The following is a 16,613-nucleotide window of genomic DNA, read 5'->3' as shown; positions in this document are numbered from 1 at the left end:
CGAATCAAGTTTACACATTTTAATCTGATTCTTCTGCAAAGTTACAATTAAGTTTCAATTTGTGCGACGGATACAATCGCATCAAAGCTGTTTTCCATAATTTTCAATGTTAATTCAATATTCAATGTTTGGTTAGATTGTTTAAAAGTTGGCAATCTTTCTGGAAACTTTTTGGAAGCATTTAATTTTTCACATATCTTGTTTAACTAAGCCAAACAGTTTAGCCATTATATAAAATAAACTTTTGAATAAATATTCATATTTAAATAGTATATTTGAATGTTTTTATGTCCCTTTCACTATAGTCTGATTCTTGACATGCACATTCATTCAAGAACTTAGCTTCACCTGAGTATCAAACAAACAATATGTAAAGGTTCCAGTGCTTCTAATGTGACGAAATTGGTTGACATTTCTGAAAAAAATGTGTCCGAGCACCTGCTTTGGTGTGTCCACAAAATTTGAGTAAGTTCCTAGGTATGACTTTTAAACTATTTCGTGTGTTGTACCTCGCTCGTAGACAAAATTAATTCATTCGTTTTACAGAATTAATATGTATCTGACGTAATTTTATAAAAATAGCAGTAAAATTTTCAAAACATCTAGCAGCTGAAGAATGGAACATATTTTTCGGTTGTTTTTGTGTTTTTACAATTTCCAAAAATCATTGTTTACAAGTTTTGTAATTTGTATTTCTTATTGGAATATAATGCATTTTGAATCACTCGAGGCATATCGTGAATCAGCTACCACTCAACAACAAATTTGGAAAACAATTTGCTTTGAGGAAAGAACGATCTTAGAAGTAGATCTCACTTAAGAACATCAGAGAACCTTGTTCCAAGTAAACCGAATTATGATTCAAAAACTAAAGAAAAAAACATAAACTTATTATTTCAAAATTTTCAAGTAAATTTATAAATGTGTTGTAATGTTCCAGTTAAATGTGGTCAGAAACCGTTTAAGTTGATGTGTTTCATTAATTAGCAAAAAGTGTTCTAATAGCATTGGCAAAGAATGACGACCAACTCATTGCGTTTAGATTTGACAATTTTCTCTGTATTTGTTTAGAAAGAGGGAGTACAGTCGCATCAAAATCTGTTTTCCATAGATTTCAATGCTAATTCAGTATACAACGTTACATTAGATTGTTTATAGGTAAACAAACTTTCTTGAAGCTTTTTAGAAACATTTCATTTTTTGAAAAAATCGAAAGATGGATTTACTCAAAGAAGAAGTTATTTCCCAAAACTTCCAGAATGTTCACCTACTTGAAAACAGCCTTCAAATCGTTGAGCGTCTGCATAAACAACTTTCGAACAATACTTAGGGCCTCGAAAAGTGATTACTTCCAAATAACATGTGTCTTGTTAAGAAGTCTGAGAGAGTATAATTTAAACTTTTTCTTTTTCAGCCCAAAAATAAAGTTTTGAAGCAATTTGAGGCACGAACATTTTGAATGCACGAAATCCATTAGCACCTTTTTTCGTGTTATGCTGGAAGGAACTTATATAAAATGTCCAAAGAAATGATAATTTAACCAAAACTAGAATTTGATTTGCAATTTTATGTTTTGAAAACACTACTTCTAAGCTCATAAGGTGTCACGTAAAGTTTTCAAAATGGTTAACATTTTTTGGGACAGGTATACTACACAAGTATAATACATTTAATACAGTAGCAAAGTCCAATTGATGTTTTTCCGGTTTTTTAGACTTTTCTTGATAAAAATGGTGAAAGTACTTAACCATCCAACTTTGATAACTGCAGTTTTTTGAAAAAGTTGATTGTCTTCATCAGATGGAAGCTCTAATTGTTGTTCAAAATCGTTCGAGACAATTTTTTGAGGTTTAGAAATAATTTATGGTTTTCAAAATATTTGTTTATTTTATAATGAATATATGATTGAGTACAACGTTGAAATTTTCAACTTTGCTCTTTGATAGAGCACCAATAAAATTTAATTTGAAAACCCATTTTTTGGGATAATTGATTTGATATGACAAAGTTTATCAGTAATGAGATAGACGAGGTATTTTGGTCAAAAACGCCTACTCTTACTTTTTAATCGGGAATTACTGGATTATATCTGGATACTATGGAATCACAATTTTAGTATGTTGTTGGTCAGCAATGATAAAATACCCGAAATTCCTTTCACCACCAAGAACGGATTAAATCTGCAAAATGAATGAATGGACTAGTTGTTTTTTTGAATGAAACACCTCCAGTTGATGATTTTGTACACATCACTTCTGTTTGGTTTTTGCTCTGTCCACCAACAATTAACCCAACTTTTCTTCGCTAATTGCTCTGGCTGCTAAAACAAAACGAAATTTGTGTTGGAAGAACAGGAACATGGAAAAAAGAGTTTGGAAGCAAAATCACGAAATATTAATAAAAACCTGAATAGCTTTGTCCATATATAAAAAAAGAGTATTGAGAAAACAACAATGGTTTTGAAAATAATAATTTGTAAAATAAAATGTCCATGTTCAATTATTCAACCTGCTCCCAAAAATCAAATATGTTTAAAACTATACAGACGATCTTTTTAACATTTTAGTTATGATTTTGATATTTTCTATAAATTTTTCGAAAATCAAACAATCTATCAAGAACTTCCAAAAAGCCACATAAAACATTTTAGCTTGGTTTTTTGTTCGGCATTTTTCAACAACCTTTCTTGGTGCACAAAACGTTTGTGAATAATTCAACAACAATTTTTCCATCCGACTGCTTATCCATTATATTTTGCAAAATAATTTTTTTCATGACAAAACTACTTTAACATTTTGAACTACACATTGATTTCTGCATTTTTCAAAACTTCTTTGATTCAAACCTTAAGCAATGAGTTGTGATTCATTCAAATTTTCATAAAATTGGAAACATCATTCGCCTCAAAAAATCATTTGTAGTTTCTAGCGTCTGAGAAATCCAGAAATCCAGATCATCCTAGGCCTCGCCCCTTTCCTTGTAAGTGCGGCTATAAAGGGCGGTGCTTTTCAATATCTCTCCCATTCATTTTCGGCTCCAGCTCTAGCCGCTCCACGTTCAGTCTTCCTGCTGAGCACCGCCCCCTTTTCTTGAGCACCTATTTTTTCTGCAATTAGCGGTTTATTTAAAAACTATACGCAGTTCAGAATGTCGTTCTCTTTCTTTATCATCGTAGTTGTATTCGCCGTTCCATGTGCATCCAATATTCTCATGCCACATAGCTTTTTTGCTACGAGGTCCGAATCAGCAATGGGGAACCCTACGAACTATCAAGCAATGAATGACGGAAAAAATAATGAAATGATTCCAACCGCTTTTGAGGGGCCCAAAGACGATCTCGAAAGTGGAAACATCAATAATTTTGAAACGTAAGTTTGTCATTATTTTTTTTACAGCACTACTTCTAAACATAATAATTTCCAAATTAAACTTGTAATTTTAGTGAACATGCTCGAAACTGTTTCTTCACGCCGGTCCAATGTATGCTGCCTATGACCGATTCTCACAAAGACGTTCAATCACTCCACGGTGTGTATTCTCCAACCGCTACCCAAGTTCGCCGGAGTGTTGACACTATGCTTACCTCTCCATGGGGATATACGGATCTTATCAAACGTAACGGCGACAACCGATTCCTCCAATGGCTCAACAGATTTTGAGTCGAAAATTTCTGTTTTTATTGTAATTTATTGAGCTTCCTTTCCCCCGTTCAATAAATCAGTTATCGAGCATTTGTCTCTTTGTTTTTTTGTGGTCCCAATACGGGTTTTACAATTAGAACGCTTTCAATAAAGCTTTTTTGTTTGATTCACAACAACAACCATTATACAAAAATTAATTCATTGCATGCTTTTGACCTAACATGAACAAAATAATACAATTTGAGTAATTTTATGCAAAACCAAAAAATAACATGGTTAATGCGTATTGTTAGGATGAACTGGAAATTAAAAAAAAGAGCGAAAAAAAAATGCACAAAAAATATCAGAATTGTTTATTTCTTACAGTTGCGTTCTATTTCAGTTGCATTTCATCAATAGATATGCCATGTTTTTTGCGACAAATTAGAAAATTGTAAATTTGAACGTTAAAAATTCAAAAATACCAGAGCCACTAACTCCTTCACTTAAGAAGTAATAATAGGAAAATATTGTTGTTGTAATTTTCGATTTTTTTAATTTACTTGAATACTTCAATTGAATAATCCAAGCAATTTTAAATTAATTTACTCAATGTTTAGCATAATGATTATAGTTTTCTATAACCGTCCGTGTTTATTTCGATTTGATTATAAAGTATGTATATGATCTAACCTCTCAACTTCCGTGTAAACTCTCACGGCACTTCATTGAAAATATCAAACTGCGTAACGTACTCGGGATTATTTAAATGAATATCAAAAATAGCTCAATCCCCCTACGCTGTTCTCGAAAATATAGGATTTAAATAGCAAATCCACACCGAAAGTTTGAAGAAAGTGATATTATTCATCTTACACATTTCGTCAAGCACTATTGGATTATAAAAGTAACATTGAAATATGCCAATGTTACAGCAGACAATGTTGCACTCGGTGCATTTTCGATACCGCAAACTCTAGAGCAAACTAGCTGGGTGATTCAGATGAAGCACATGCTTTCATTTTGTATTCCTCACTACATTCTACGTGTCCCAAAAAGCGGATGTTTGTTATAATTGAATTTCGTTTTTAGGAAAAAAAAAACTCAAGATGGTAGTCGAAAATGTTGAGTTTGTAGTATCTTGGATTTCAGAATCTTGTTAGAATCCAAACTTGAATTTTAAATTATTTATTGAAAATTCAAAGTCCCTACAATTTGCGTCATTCATCCAACCTACAGACTCTAATTCAAATGATGTCATGTCATTTTCAGCAAGAGAAGTTTATGAATAAGCGACTTTGAAGATTATATTGGAGCTTGGAGGTCTGAGAGGAATCAATTTGTCTGAACTTTATTTCTCGGAGAAGCTGGATCAAACATGCAAAATATCATTGAACAGTTGGAAGTTCCGGTACTTGTGTGTTATTTCTCCTCAGTATAAAATTATTAATTTTAATGAAACTTTATGTCCATTTTCCCTCTTTTGGTTTAGAAATAGAGATTTCCTAAGCCTAAAAATACAAAAAACTACACACGTTTTATTTATAATTTTATTTATTTTTAATCAGGAAAAATAAAACACTAGTACCGGAGTTCCTTATTATAAGTGAATTTAGTATCAGTAAATTTTATTGAAATGAAAATAATCATGTTTTGGAGTTTATTAAACATTTAGGAATACACAAAGTTTCCTTTTTCTCTCACTCACAGTTTCAATGTTTTCCAATAGAGTGCGCTAAAAATATGTATATTTCGAAATTTCAAAGAAATAGTGTAGTCGATCTATACTATACTCTCTACTACCTTTACTATACTACTCTATACTTCGAACTATACTGGAAAATTCGTATTCGAATTTTGAACAGCTCGTACGACTTTTTTTGTCCCAAATATTTTTCATTCCGGATTTAATAAATTTAACTTCTTTTAACCCCTTTTTAAAAAATTGAACAATTTCGAACTTCAGACAGAACTACATTTTCCGCAGCCAATAGTTGGAATCTGTAGATTTAATTTCATTGGTTACCTGCATAATTTTTACTTGAGATTTTGTTTTGAAACTAATTTCACCGTGTTTACTTTTCAATCGATATTCAGAATTTTATGCTTAATTGCCAAGTTTATTTTTATAACCAACGAAAGCAAAAATAAGCTAATTCACAGTTTCCCATGGACTAGAAATTATCGTAATTTCTAGATATTACTCGGAAGTGAGACAAACCACACACGTAAATTACAACTAGGAAATTGTATCAAAGTAGAACCAAGTTTTATTTGACAATGAGAAAAGTTACACAATGAGTAGATCAAAAAAGTGTGTTTTGTTTTCTTTCCCTGTAATTTGAGATCTTTTTCATGGCATAAGACTATTTCTTGTAGTCCTCTAGGACTTTGGTTATATTTTTAATCAGTTAGAGCAGGTTTTCATACCTTATTTTAAGAAGCTCTGCTAGATTATTTACCGATTAGCTATTTCAACTCTACGCTAATATTTCCATATTCACAACACAAGTAGTAGCAGCTGCAATCAACTTGAAGTGTTGATATGGGCCGAAAACAATGGAGCTATTATAACGATACGTATTTTGTGTAGGGTTCAAGTATTGCTTTGGATCAAAATAATGCAAAAATAAACCAGGAATTCACGTAGGAAAGGGATCATATAAAAGACATTTATCTAAAAAAGAAAATAATTACTTTACGATTTAAGGGTTTATGAAAAAGCGCTTAACATTTTCGATTGAAAAAATAGAAAACTTCAAAATACATTATATCAGTTGCGTGGGCTTGTGTTTTCTTTTTGTTCTTTTTAAACTCATCAATAAAATTTATTAGGATTTGTTAGCCCCACCAACTAAAGTCAGAACTGTAGTAAAGTACAAACGCATCAAATTTTTGGTTTAAAACCTTATTCGAAGCGTTAAACAAAATAGGATTTTACTTAACTTCACGTCATTTTCAAAACATCTCCCAGATTATGTAAGTAATTGCCGGGACAATGGAATGTCTATGACAAGTAGTTTGTTCACATTTTCATTTGTTATTGATGAGGTGGTCGTTGGGTCGCTGTACAAGTAGTATACGTGCTGCAAATTGGGTACGAATCATTACTCTAAGATGAAACTATATGGTTCTAACATGCGATCTGTTGCATTATTGCACACGTGCAGTAAGTATTAACAATTTCAGGCGTTTTCTCACGAGCATTCTTTGGAAACTAGTTGACTCTCGCGTTCTTGGAATCTACAATAATATTCTCAAAACAAGGAAGTGAGAACAAAATAAAGAGTGCAAATAGATTCCAAGCCGATGCGATCCTCGAATTTTCTTCTTCTAATATTACACAGTCATTTTTTTAGGGTACATAATGGACTTTGGTTGACTAACACAAAACTGAATGAAATAAATCTTTAAAAGCATCAAACTTCACTAAAACTCGATGATGTGCAAAATCCGAGTTGATCTGGTGGGAAAAATGAATGGGCGTTGGAAGGCATCAAGAGAAAACATATGATCAGATGTGTGAGCATGCCTACTTCGATTTAATTAACATAACGGTAATTTGTTTCATGGCTTAGTTGGGAATCCCCTTTTGAAATGTTTCCTGACAAAGCTTAAAACAGTATGCAACAAAATTCCTCTGGAAATGTATTGCTCTATATGTTCACCCGGAACATTTCGATCTGAAATAGTTTTAATGCATATTTGCGCAACTTTCAAGTCATACACGAAACTCAAAAAAAACGTATTCATAGACAGATTTTTGGTGATTTTAAGGGTATGAAAAAATCGACCAACTTTATGAAACCTTTTATCAAAAACTAACGTCAAAGCTTCAAGATCAAAATAAAATATTCAGGAACTTATGTATTAGCTGTACCCCAAAAATGTTTTGATTAAAAAAAAGATGAGTTATTTTAGTATTAGGAAAATTCAAATAGGAAAACTCAATTTTCAGGCTAAATATGAACATGGCATAAGAATGGTTATTTATGTGGTGACCATTATTGAAGTTTATTCATTGCCAAAATGTTGAATTACAGTTTCTTGAGAAGTACTATAATTTACCTGCTTCCGGTAAATTATGATACTTTGCGTAAGCTAAGTCAAAGTAAAAATCTTAGGAGACACGTTTTCTCAACTGAATAAGATTAATTTAGTCGGAGTATTAACTTCTTGAAGATTTTGTTGTAATAGTTAAAAGTTGTTTGTTCGACTGATAGACTTCCTGATCAGAACTTTCTAAAACACTTTGCACTTGACCAACAAATAGAATAAAAAAATTTCATTGGAAACTAGTAAAGCGAATATCAGAATAACCGTATTACAATAAAACCAGTCAGATTTAAAAAATCATTTAAAAAATTAGTGTCCTATTTCCTGGAGCCGAAAAAAAAAAGGCATGTTGTTAGAGCGGGTCATTTTCGAATAAATTGTGGTCAGTGACTTATCCTCAAATATTGAAAGCATTGGTATCAGATTGGAACTTTTCGGGAAATTTTCCAAAATGCACTGTGCGGGAGAAAAGAAGCAATTCCTCTTGAAATGGAAGTCTCTGAAAATTATTGATTTTTAATTTGATAAGTTAATGTCACTTAATAACTTACGGTCTTTTTATTCGGTGCACGCGACAAGGATGTTCCAACAGTGAAGCTGATGTGAGCATGAAAACGCAAGCAAAAATGATAAGTGTCCTTAACATGGTAAAGTTTGAAAATATAACTAGAAAACTAACAAATTTTCTACTTTCTTTTATATTAATTTTTATCAACTAGGAGGAGCCTATTTTCATTCAGAAAATGTGCATTGCTTTTGTCAAACATTGTTTAGAGCAGCTTATCCAGGATAAAAAATGCCTTTCAGGTTTTTGCTTGCTTTTCAGCAAAGGAGTTTTTAAAACTGTCTGATATGAATGGATTATTGGTGTCACTTTTGACATTTGAAAATAATATTTTACAGGTTTTCGTTTCGGAAAAAACTATGATGACTGGAGATCAGGAAAAATGCAAAAAGTCGGTCAGAAGTAATCAGATTTTATGATGATTTTTTCAAAAAATTTTTAGGCACAACTCCATGCGCTAAAAAGTTCAGTCTGTTCAAAAGAGCGGTATCATCATTTTCCAAAAGGCGATGTGTGCTCATGGAATTTTTTGATACGGTTTCAAAACATGAAAAGACAAAACAGTTTAAAAATGTTGGAGTGATAAGTTTAGACTCACTTGAAGGTGAATTCAGCCACTTACATTATTTAACGACACAATCATACATTTCAAAAACTGTCAACGATTATGTAAAGTGTCTTTTTTTACTGTAATTAAACAGTTTTTACAAATGTTTTGAAATAATGCGGTCATATTAGCACTATAGAATGTTTGCACAATTTCCCAACTTGCCATGCTTTGCTTTCAAAAGAATATATTGGCAAGTATTTCACGAGTGACTTCAAAATATACATATCCATCAAACACCACATAAGCTGATATTTCGATGTTGATCCGGAAACCATGACCGATTGGAAAGTCAACGTGACCAATATGTCTGAGTCTTGGTCAGAACCGAAATAAAAATCTTCACAGGCGTAGTTTATACCCGGATAATCGGCTGGCTATTAAAACGGAACTTTATCCCCTTTCAATGAATGACTTGCTCCGCCCAAAAACAAATTTCAATATAAAAATGGGGCATATCATCATTATTTTATTCAAAACTAAATCTAAGTTCAATATGCTTCGAACACTATTCACTACGTCTTGTCTCTTTGTAGTTGTAACTTCTGCTTTATTACCACACCCTTATCGTCTACAATATCCAATAAAACAGTGAATTTGCAACAATTAAAATTTAATGCATAACTAACATGTTTAGTGACTACACTTACGAACGGAATTGTTTCTTCTCGCCTGCTCAATGTTTGCTTGGCAATTTCCCAAGAAGTTCAAGTCTTCAACCAGTTTTGCGTGTGTTCGAGGAGAAGTCACTGAGGAGCATCTACTCTAAGCTTCTTATCACCAATAGCAAGCCCGCTTTTTTCGGATCGAAGAAATAATTTTAATTATTCTGATTGTATTACATACGTCGGGTTTTTAATTAGAACACGGTTTTAAAACTAAACTATTGTGATTCGTTTTTTTTGTCAATAAATAAATAAAGCATTATATAATAATATTAACATCACCGTTTTTTAGCAAATTATATGATTTTGGGGCGATGGCCCCCACATCAACCTAATAACGATCATACCGTTTTGAAAATATTTTCTTTTTGCGAGTCACACTTAGGTTGCGGCGTGTCTATCTGGAACCTCGCTTAATCGACATTGTTGACGTACACCGCGACTTGCAAACGGTCTCAATGTGCGCATTGCAAATCGGCGTATTCGTGTTGTGCTCATCGTGGGAAGTCCTCGATTTCGCTGATTTTATTGGGCTCGCCGATGCACATTGCAAACCGGTTGTGGAAACACCTTCTGATTCGTTTTCGTCTCATCTTCTGTAAATCCTATGCTCTCAATTTATGCGCGCAATTCAAACGACTTTCCAGACCTTATTGATAAATTTTTATTTTTTAGTCAATTTAGTATCCAATAAAAGAGTTTCCAAGGTTTTCAATGCACTAATTTCTTACAATATGTTTTTCATGTCAACCTAAATCAGATGATAATTTCAATTGTCAACATTTACCAATGATCATAATTTTGTGACGGTAATTACTCATAATCACACAATTTCTAGTTTTGAACCGTGTACTGATTGGAACTAACTGAAACAGACTACTCTTTCTTCAAAATTTAAGTTTTTTTGCAGACTTAAGACAATTTCCCTCAATTTTTTCCCAGATGTTTTTTGAAAACATACTAATTCCGAAAAAAATATGGTACTTGTATTACTTGCCCTCATTTAAAAAATGGATTTTTTAGCTGATACAAAATGAAAACGTATGGAATTGTTTGCATTTCTGAAAATAACCATATCTGAACCTGAAGAGTAAAAGTTTATATCACGTTTTTTTTAAATTGAGCAATTAAGGGCATGTAATAAAAAAGTATCAAAGTTATTGTGCTATTTTCATTTTTGATACATATATTTCATCGTGAAATATTCACGTTCTTTTTTCGATTTTTTGATTCTTTGATACGATTTCATTTTGTCCCTAGTTCAGATTTTTGCCCACTCCATTAGATTGCAATAGTTTTCGAATCTTCTTAAAGCAAAACATCAAACACTAATAAACTGGGTTTTACTTCCTACTGATCAAGAGATGTTTATAAGCCAACGCTAAGCAGGTTTCTCATTTTTTCACTTATCCACAAATGTATTATGTCATATCCATAAATATCAAATAATTTGTTTGTAAATTTTTAAAAGCAAGGCTCAATGTACAATTGTAGTTTTTTAGTGGAACGTTCCAAAAAAGGAACCGAGTAGACAATGTCACTCACAGGCGTTCATTTTACTGCTGACGTTGTAGTGTGGCTGGTTGGATATGACACTAATAGTAAAAAGCCACTTTTGGGAAAAGTAAAGCTTGTTCATTTTTTAACCAAACATACACACCAGTGTCGGAAAAAGGGAACTAAACAATTATCATAATCTTTCAACGATTTTGATAGTATCAACTTGATATATACATAAATAAAAGAAGATTCAAAGATCAGCCTGTGTTTTTTTGAATGATTTATGGTTTTTTGGAACAACTTTTTAGGTTTATTTTTAAATAACAAGTAAATTACAGTGTTTTTTATATTAGTAGTACAGTCTTCAATAACTGAGCAGTAACAGACCAGCAACGCTTTGTGGGATCACGGTAAGTTAGTTAATCACTGGTCAAACAAAATTAAACTCGTTTGAAGTTAGTTAGAGTAAAATATGTTATTTGCTAATTTGCTTGAAAAGCCACCTGAATAGTTTTCAAAATTTGTGGGGTGTTTTTGTATATGTTTGATGATTTCTTGTTAATTTAAAAACATAATTAAATTATTGTATCTTTTTGTTACAAAAATTCACAATCATAATGAATTTTTGCTACAAACTGAGCTTTTGTGACTAAAAACAAAATCTCCAATTGCAAATAGCCGTCACAAAATTAATGCTGCAGTTTCTCATAGTGGTGTATTCAGAAAGGGCCTGGAAATTAGTGTTGAATGCATCACTAATAAAGAATTTACGGTAACAATTTTCGAATTCCCGCGCAAATGAGTGACGTCATTTTCGACATTTTAGCGGTAGTACACTCAATCCAAGTTGACAACAAATTTTTGTTTCAATAAACCAAACTTCAAATATTTAGATGAGTTTTATCTGTTACTAATTAACATACATAAACAACTTTCAGAAAACATTTTTGAAAAGGTTTTGCTTCTAGTTTTCAGAAACCATTATCGCATGATACACGGAAACAAGTTACATATCTCGAGCATTTTTGGTCTCCTGTGACAAATTACCCATTAGATTGATGGAGGAAATTGCGATTTGTCAATAGAATAAAATGAGCCAGGTTGGACCAATTCTGTTCTACACGCACAAAGAATTCAGATTTAGTGGTCTAGGTGAAACGATTTATTTTTGACATTATTGCGTAGGTATTAGACTTTTGATATCAATAAACAATTTTACGTTTCACTTGGTTTTCTGCATTGGCCAAATTTCGCACAACAGGTTGATCTGAATTTAGGCAGATTTTCATGTGATGAAACTCTTTTCGGAAAAAAAAACAATTAATGTTCTTTTTTAAAAACCAAAACTTTTGAAAAATGGTTGGGTAACGCTGACTTTGCTTTATTAATCATCAGGACACATAAAAACGGGGACAAAGTGATCAGAAAACTGGAATCAATAATTGTTCGGGAATGCGATAGGGATGAGATCACGTTTTTAGGAGATCAAATTATTCGATTTCTATGAGCCTACAGCATAAATCTTTTGTGAAACTTGTTGAATTGATGCTGTTGCACCGGGAGCAGGCATTGCACCGGAGACAGATAACAGTTGCGGAGTGGCGATTGCCATGGGGACTGTGGTCTCTTTTCGAGGATTTGATTGCGGCCAGTGTACTGGAACTTCGGGGAACTACCGTACTGGTTTTGCATGCCTCTGAATTGCTCGTAGAGACCGCCGGCGCGGGATTGCACTGGTGAAACATCGAACTGAGGCTTGAAGCTTGTTGCTCCCAATCCCACCTGAAATATTATATCGTTAAATTGCAACACAGTTTCTATTTTGTCAGTTCACAATAAAAATGTGAATTTTAAACAAAAAACACTCAAAAACTGTACCTGCTCGAATTCTCCGATGTGCGCGCTGGCCTTAACAAAAATGATGGATGCAACGGCGACGAAAGCCAAGATTGAGTTCATTTTTCACTCTGGAAGTTTTTAATTAAAAGATTTTCAAAGTCAAATATTTTCAAGTATGAAAAAGAAAAACGAATAAAGAGGGATTCGGAGTGGTATGTGATTATTAGAAATGGAATTTATACTATGCTTTTTAGAGAAGGCTTGGAAGTCAAAACAGAAAAGGCGGGCTAGCTTTGTTAACGATAACAATAATAATTATTGGGTTTGGTGATAATTGATGTTATTCGTCGAAAAATCTGTAAATCAAGATAGTCAAACCAACATCTGTAGTTCTAGATGATCAGTGTCGAGAAATTAATATATCCAGACAGAACAACGTATAATAGAGAAAAGAACCTAACTGGAATTAATAAAAAAGGTGGAAGGGAAGAAAAAACACGAGAATATCAGAAAATGCGCGTAAGATTGGAAGAGCCTGGACGGTCATGATGAAGCAGCTTCTCATTTTTTATGAAGGCTCTTTATGTATTGTTTTGTTTTTCTCCCGGAGAAATGGTGGTCGAGGATTTTCCGTTTAAATTAGAAATCAACAGTTTGGAAATCGTAGAACTTGTAGTGATATCTCGTATGGTTTACAACTCTTAAAAAACTAGAACATTTATCATTCTTCTTGAGATTAAATCGTAGATTTGTGAACAGAGCTGGGCCAATGAACTTTCTCAGAATAGAAAATATGAATAAGCCAAGATCATATCCTTAGGCCACATGTTGTTATTTTCACATTTGCAAAGCTTCAAAACATCAAAAAAAAGTAAGGCAAACCATGTGCCTTCACACTTTTTACTATTTTAGGAAATTAGAAATTCGGAGCAAATGATAATGTTTTTCTAATTTTGTAGTACCATTTGATGCGTAAAATAAGCTCAGATTTTATTGAAACACAGGCCTTCAAATTCCTGACGTCGATTCGCTCACTTTGGAAAGTTCGTCAACAATTGTGTCACCTTTTATTATTTCTCTGACGCCTTTCAATGATTAAGATGGAACCAAGGGAGTTGAGCACATCATATGAAACTATGTATGATACACTATACTGGACACACGTCATTTCTCTAGAGTACAGTAAGAACACAATAGAACACTACAGAAAACATGTTTCAATTTTAAAGGCACAGGTACTACTTGGTATACCTAGTGAAACGCTAAAAGGAGAAGAGGTACAATAAACACCAGAATATACCGCAATCTATCAAGAAATAAAAGAAAATGGGCGGGTTTAAAAATGTATGAATTCGGTCGCCCGACTTGCCCACACTTTGAGATCTTATGTAAAACGAAATTCTTGAATTTTTTCTAAGAATTGTGCCATGTTGCTAAGCGAATAAAATCTTGAAGTATAAAATGTACGTTTTCAAGTGTACGCCGTGTGTATATTTACGGTCGTGTGCGTGTGCATTCTTCAATTTATTACTTTTTCAACTTAAAGAAAGTCTTATGACTTGAGTGTTTTTTTTTTTGAATTTGAATGACAAATTCAGAAATAAAACAAAATCGTTAAAAAACTTTTATTAGTATTTTTAATATTCACGAAAAAAAAATGATTCGAAATCTAAATAGGGGTAGTAACTGTTGGCTAACGTCTGATGACTGAATGGAAATGTAGGAGTACTTATGCATATATATACATATATGTAATGCGTATGACTTATCTGACAAGTCAAGCAAAAGTCGGATCGTCAGCACCAGAACGTGATGCCCACGGATTTCAACGTGCACTAATGAGCAAAAATGCCAAATTAAAACTTGGAAATGCGTCGGTTGAATTAGTGATTGTGAGAATCATTAGGGAATTGAACCTTAAAGAGTAGATTTTCTGAGAATATGATGATAAACATTGCAAAATGAACATTGTTTGGTCATAAATGGTTTTGTTAAAGTACATAACGCATCTAGGTTGTAGTATTTGTTGGAAAATTAAAAAAAATCCAGCATATGAGGGTCCGAAAATCTAGGTGACGCATTCAAAACAGAAAAAAAAACAACATCTGACTGCAAAAGCTGTTGAAAATGCGAAAACATCCGAATCCGAAGACATTCTATAATTATTGCCGCTCTTTGCATTATGTAACGTTAAAAAAATGGTTGTTATGTAGTAGCCGTATATTATATCAATTAAAACAAATGATGAGCCGTTTCGTTCAGTTTCCTGTAGAGGGCTGGCTGTTTTCTTAGCAATAAGCCAAAAAAAAACGTTCGTAAACGTAAAAACGTAAGTTCGCGTTTCGATTGAGTAACCATTATTCGATTATCATAAATTTTAAAAAGTTGTTTTTAAATCCTGCGAAGAACTTCTTCTATTTTTTTACAAACCACAAGAATTCAATCTAAAATTTAATGTACTAAAATAATATTTTAAAAGCTCATTTTGTCTTCAGAATTTGATATACTTAAGAATATGATAAGAGTTGTCAGCAAAAAAAACTTCGGTATTTGGAATTCATTGTCATTTTTATCCTAGATCTTTACCCACAGAGAGTTCTTGTATTGCAGATGTATTCTATAGCTGATCAGACAAAGTAGCAATACATAATATAGTTGCTTGATGTTTCCACCCACCATTACTTTTGGAATTGACAAAAGCTGACAACTTTTCTTGTATATAATGAGGCAAATGATCAAAAAAGTTTGGTCTCTTGAAATGTAGGCATTGTCTGTTACATGATTTAAAAGATCACACACTTGTGTGATGATAGCAAAGTTCAAAAAAAGAGAGTCTCGTGAGTGGATTTCAAGCTATTTTCGGTTACCCGCACATTTTTGCTGCAAACAATTCACAAGACATTTGAGTTCAAAATCATTCTGAGAATACTCTGAGAATCGCTATTGGACTTTTAAAATATGTTTTAAAAACAAAAAAAAAGTTGATAGGCATACTTTGAATTAGGCAATTGTTCAAAATAAGATGCTGAGCTATTCCACCGCAGTAGTCGTCAAATATAAACGAGATATAGGGATTTTTTAAAAATATTTTTGAGGAAGTTCAGTAGTTATATTTTGAGGAAGTTCAGTTAGTGAAGCAGTATAAAGTAAACATAAATAAAGTCAGTTTTTCGCTCAGTGTACAGTGTATGAATCACATTAATTGTGAAGAAAAACAATTTCAGTCAACAAAAAATGCCAGAACCGCCACATCAATGAGTTGTTTTGTCACTTTTGTCTTTCAAGAAATACTCCCTTATATACACATATTCTTTGTTCTTATAAAGATGCTTGAGATACATTTCTTAAAAGGTTTTATTTATTTCGGCTGGTTTTAAGAAGAGCATTTGTGGTTCAAAATATGAATTTTTCTAAAAGTAGTGAAATCATATTTGAAATACTTTGAAGTTTTTATTAACATTTGAAACAGCTATTAGCATTTCTAGAGACACAAATGAGGAATTTTTGTAAATGTGATGGAAGAAACTGTTGAAATGATTCATAGTTCAAAATTTAGTTTCAACTGTAAAAATTAAAAACTATTTTTAAACGGCCGTTTAAAAAAAATTGCTAATTTTTATTCAAATAGAATATCGAAGAGCAATTCGTTTGTCGCATTTTGTTATCTATTCTCTTGCAAATGAATCTTTGCAAATAGATTTCTCATCACTCTTATAATCCCATATATTGTTTAAAATTGAAGCACTATTGGCACCAATCGT

General features: G+C 32.5%; 4 protein-coding genes and 1 non-coding gene across 5 annotated transcripts; 3 read left to right on the top strand and 2 right to left on the bottom strand.

Annotated features, from left to right (window-relative positions):
- Nucleotides 1-3,033: 3,033 nt before the first annotated feature.
- Nucleotides 3,034-3,735, top strand: nlp-91 (Neuropeptide-Like Protein). Its single transcript, NM_076986.3, has 2 exons — nt 3,034-3,368; nt 3,443-3,735. Exons 1-2 carry the CDS (start codon nt 3,148-3,150, stop codon nt 3,657-3,659), a joined length of 438 nt encoding a protein of 145 aa, NP_509387.2. The 5' UTR covers nt 3,034-3,147; the 3' UTR covers nt 3,660-3,735.
- A 4,210-nt stretch (nt 3,736-7,945) lies between these two features.
- Nucleotides 7,946-8,015, top strand: K02A6.5. The gene has a single exon (NR_071647.1). It is a non-coding gene; the product is annotated as an Unclassified non-coding RNA K02A6.5 (non-coding RNA).
- Nucleotides 7,986-8,322, bottom strand: nlp-90 (uncharacterized protein; the record flags this gene model as incomplete). The annotated part of the gene is made up of 2 exons (NM_076985.1): nt 7,986-8,175; nt 8,228-8,322. 2 exons carry the CDS (start codon nt 8,320-8,322, stop codon nt 7,986-7,988), a joined length of 285 nt encoding a protein of 94 aa, NP_509386.1.
- Nucleotides 8,323-9,296: 974 nt separating this feature from the next.
- Nucleotides 9,297-9,666, top strand: nlp-119 (Neuropeptide-Like Protein; the record flags this gene model as incomplete). Its single annotated transcript, NM_001129686.1, has 2 exons — nt 9,297-9,439; nt 9,486-9,666. 2 exons carry the CDS (start codon nt 9,297-9,299, stop codon nt 9,664-9,666), a joined length of 324 nt encoding a protein of 107 aa, NP_001123158.1.
- Nucleotides 9,667-12,378: 2,712 nt separating this feature from the next.
- nssp-83 (Neuropeptide-Like Protein) lies at nt 12,379-12,985 on the bottom strand. Its single transcript, NM_076984.5, has 2 exons — nt 12,892-12,985; nt 12,379-12,795 (listed from the first exon to the last, which is right to left on the bottom strand). The coding sequence occupies exons 1-2, from the start codon at nt 12,970-12,972 to the stop codon at nt 12,523-12,525; spliced, it is 354 nt and encodes a 117-aa protein (NP_509385.1). The 5' UTR covers nt 12,973-12,985; the 3' UTR covers nt 12,379-12,522.
- Nucleotides 12,986-16,613: the final 3,628 nt, after the last annotated feature.

Source organism: Caenorhabditis elegans, chromosome X, assembly GCF_000002985.6.
Source record: "Caenorhabditis elegans chromosome X".
In the NCBI taxonomy this organism is placed as follows: Eukaryota; Metazoa; Nematoda; class Chromadorea; order Rhabditida; family Rhabditidae; genus Caenorhabditis; species Caenorhabditis elegans.
The sequence above is the reverse complement of the archived record's forward strand: the minus strand, read 5'-3'. Positions and strand labels throughout refer to the sequence as shown.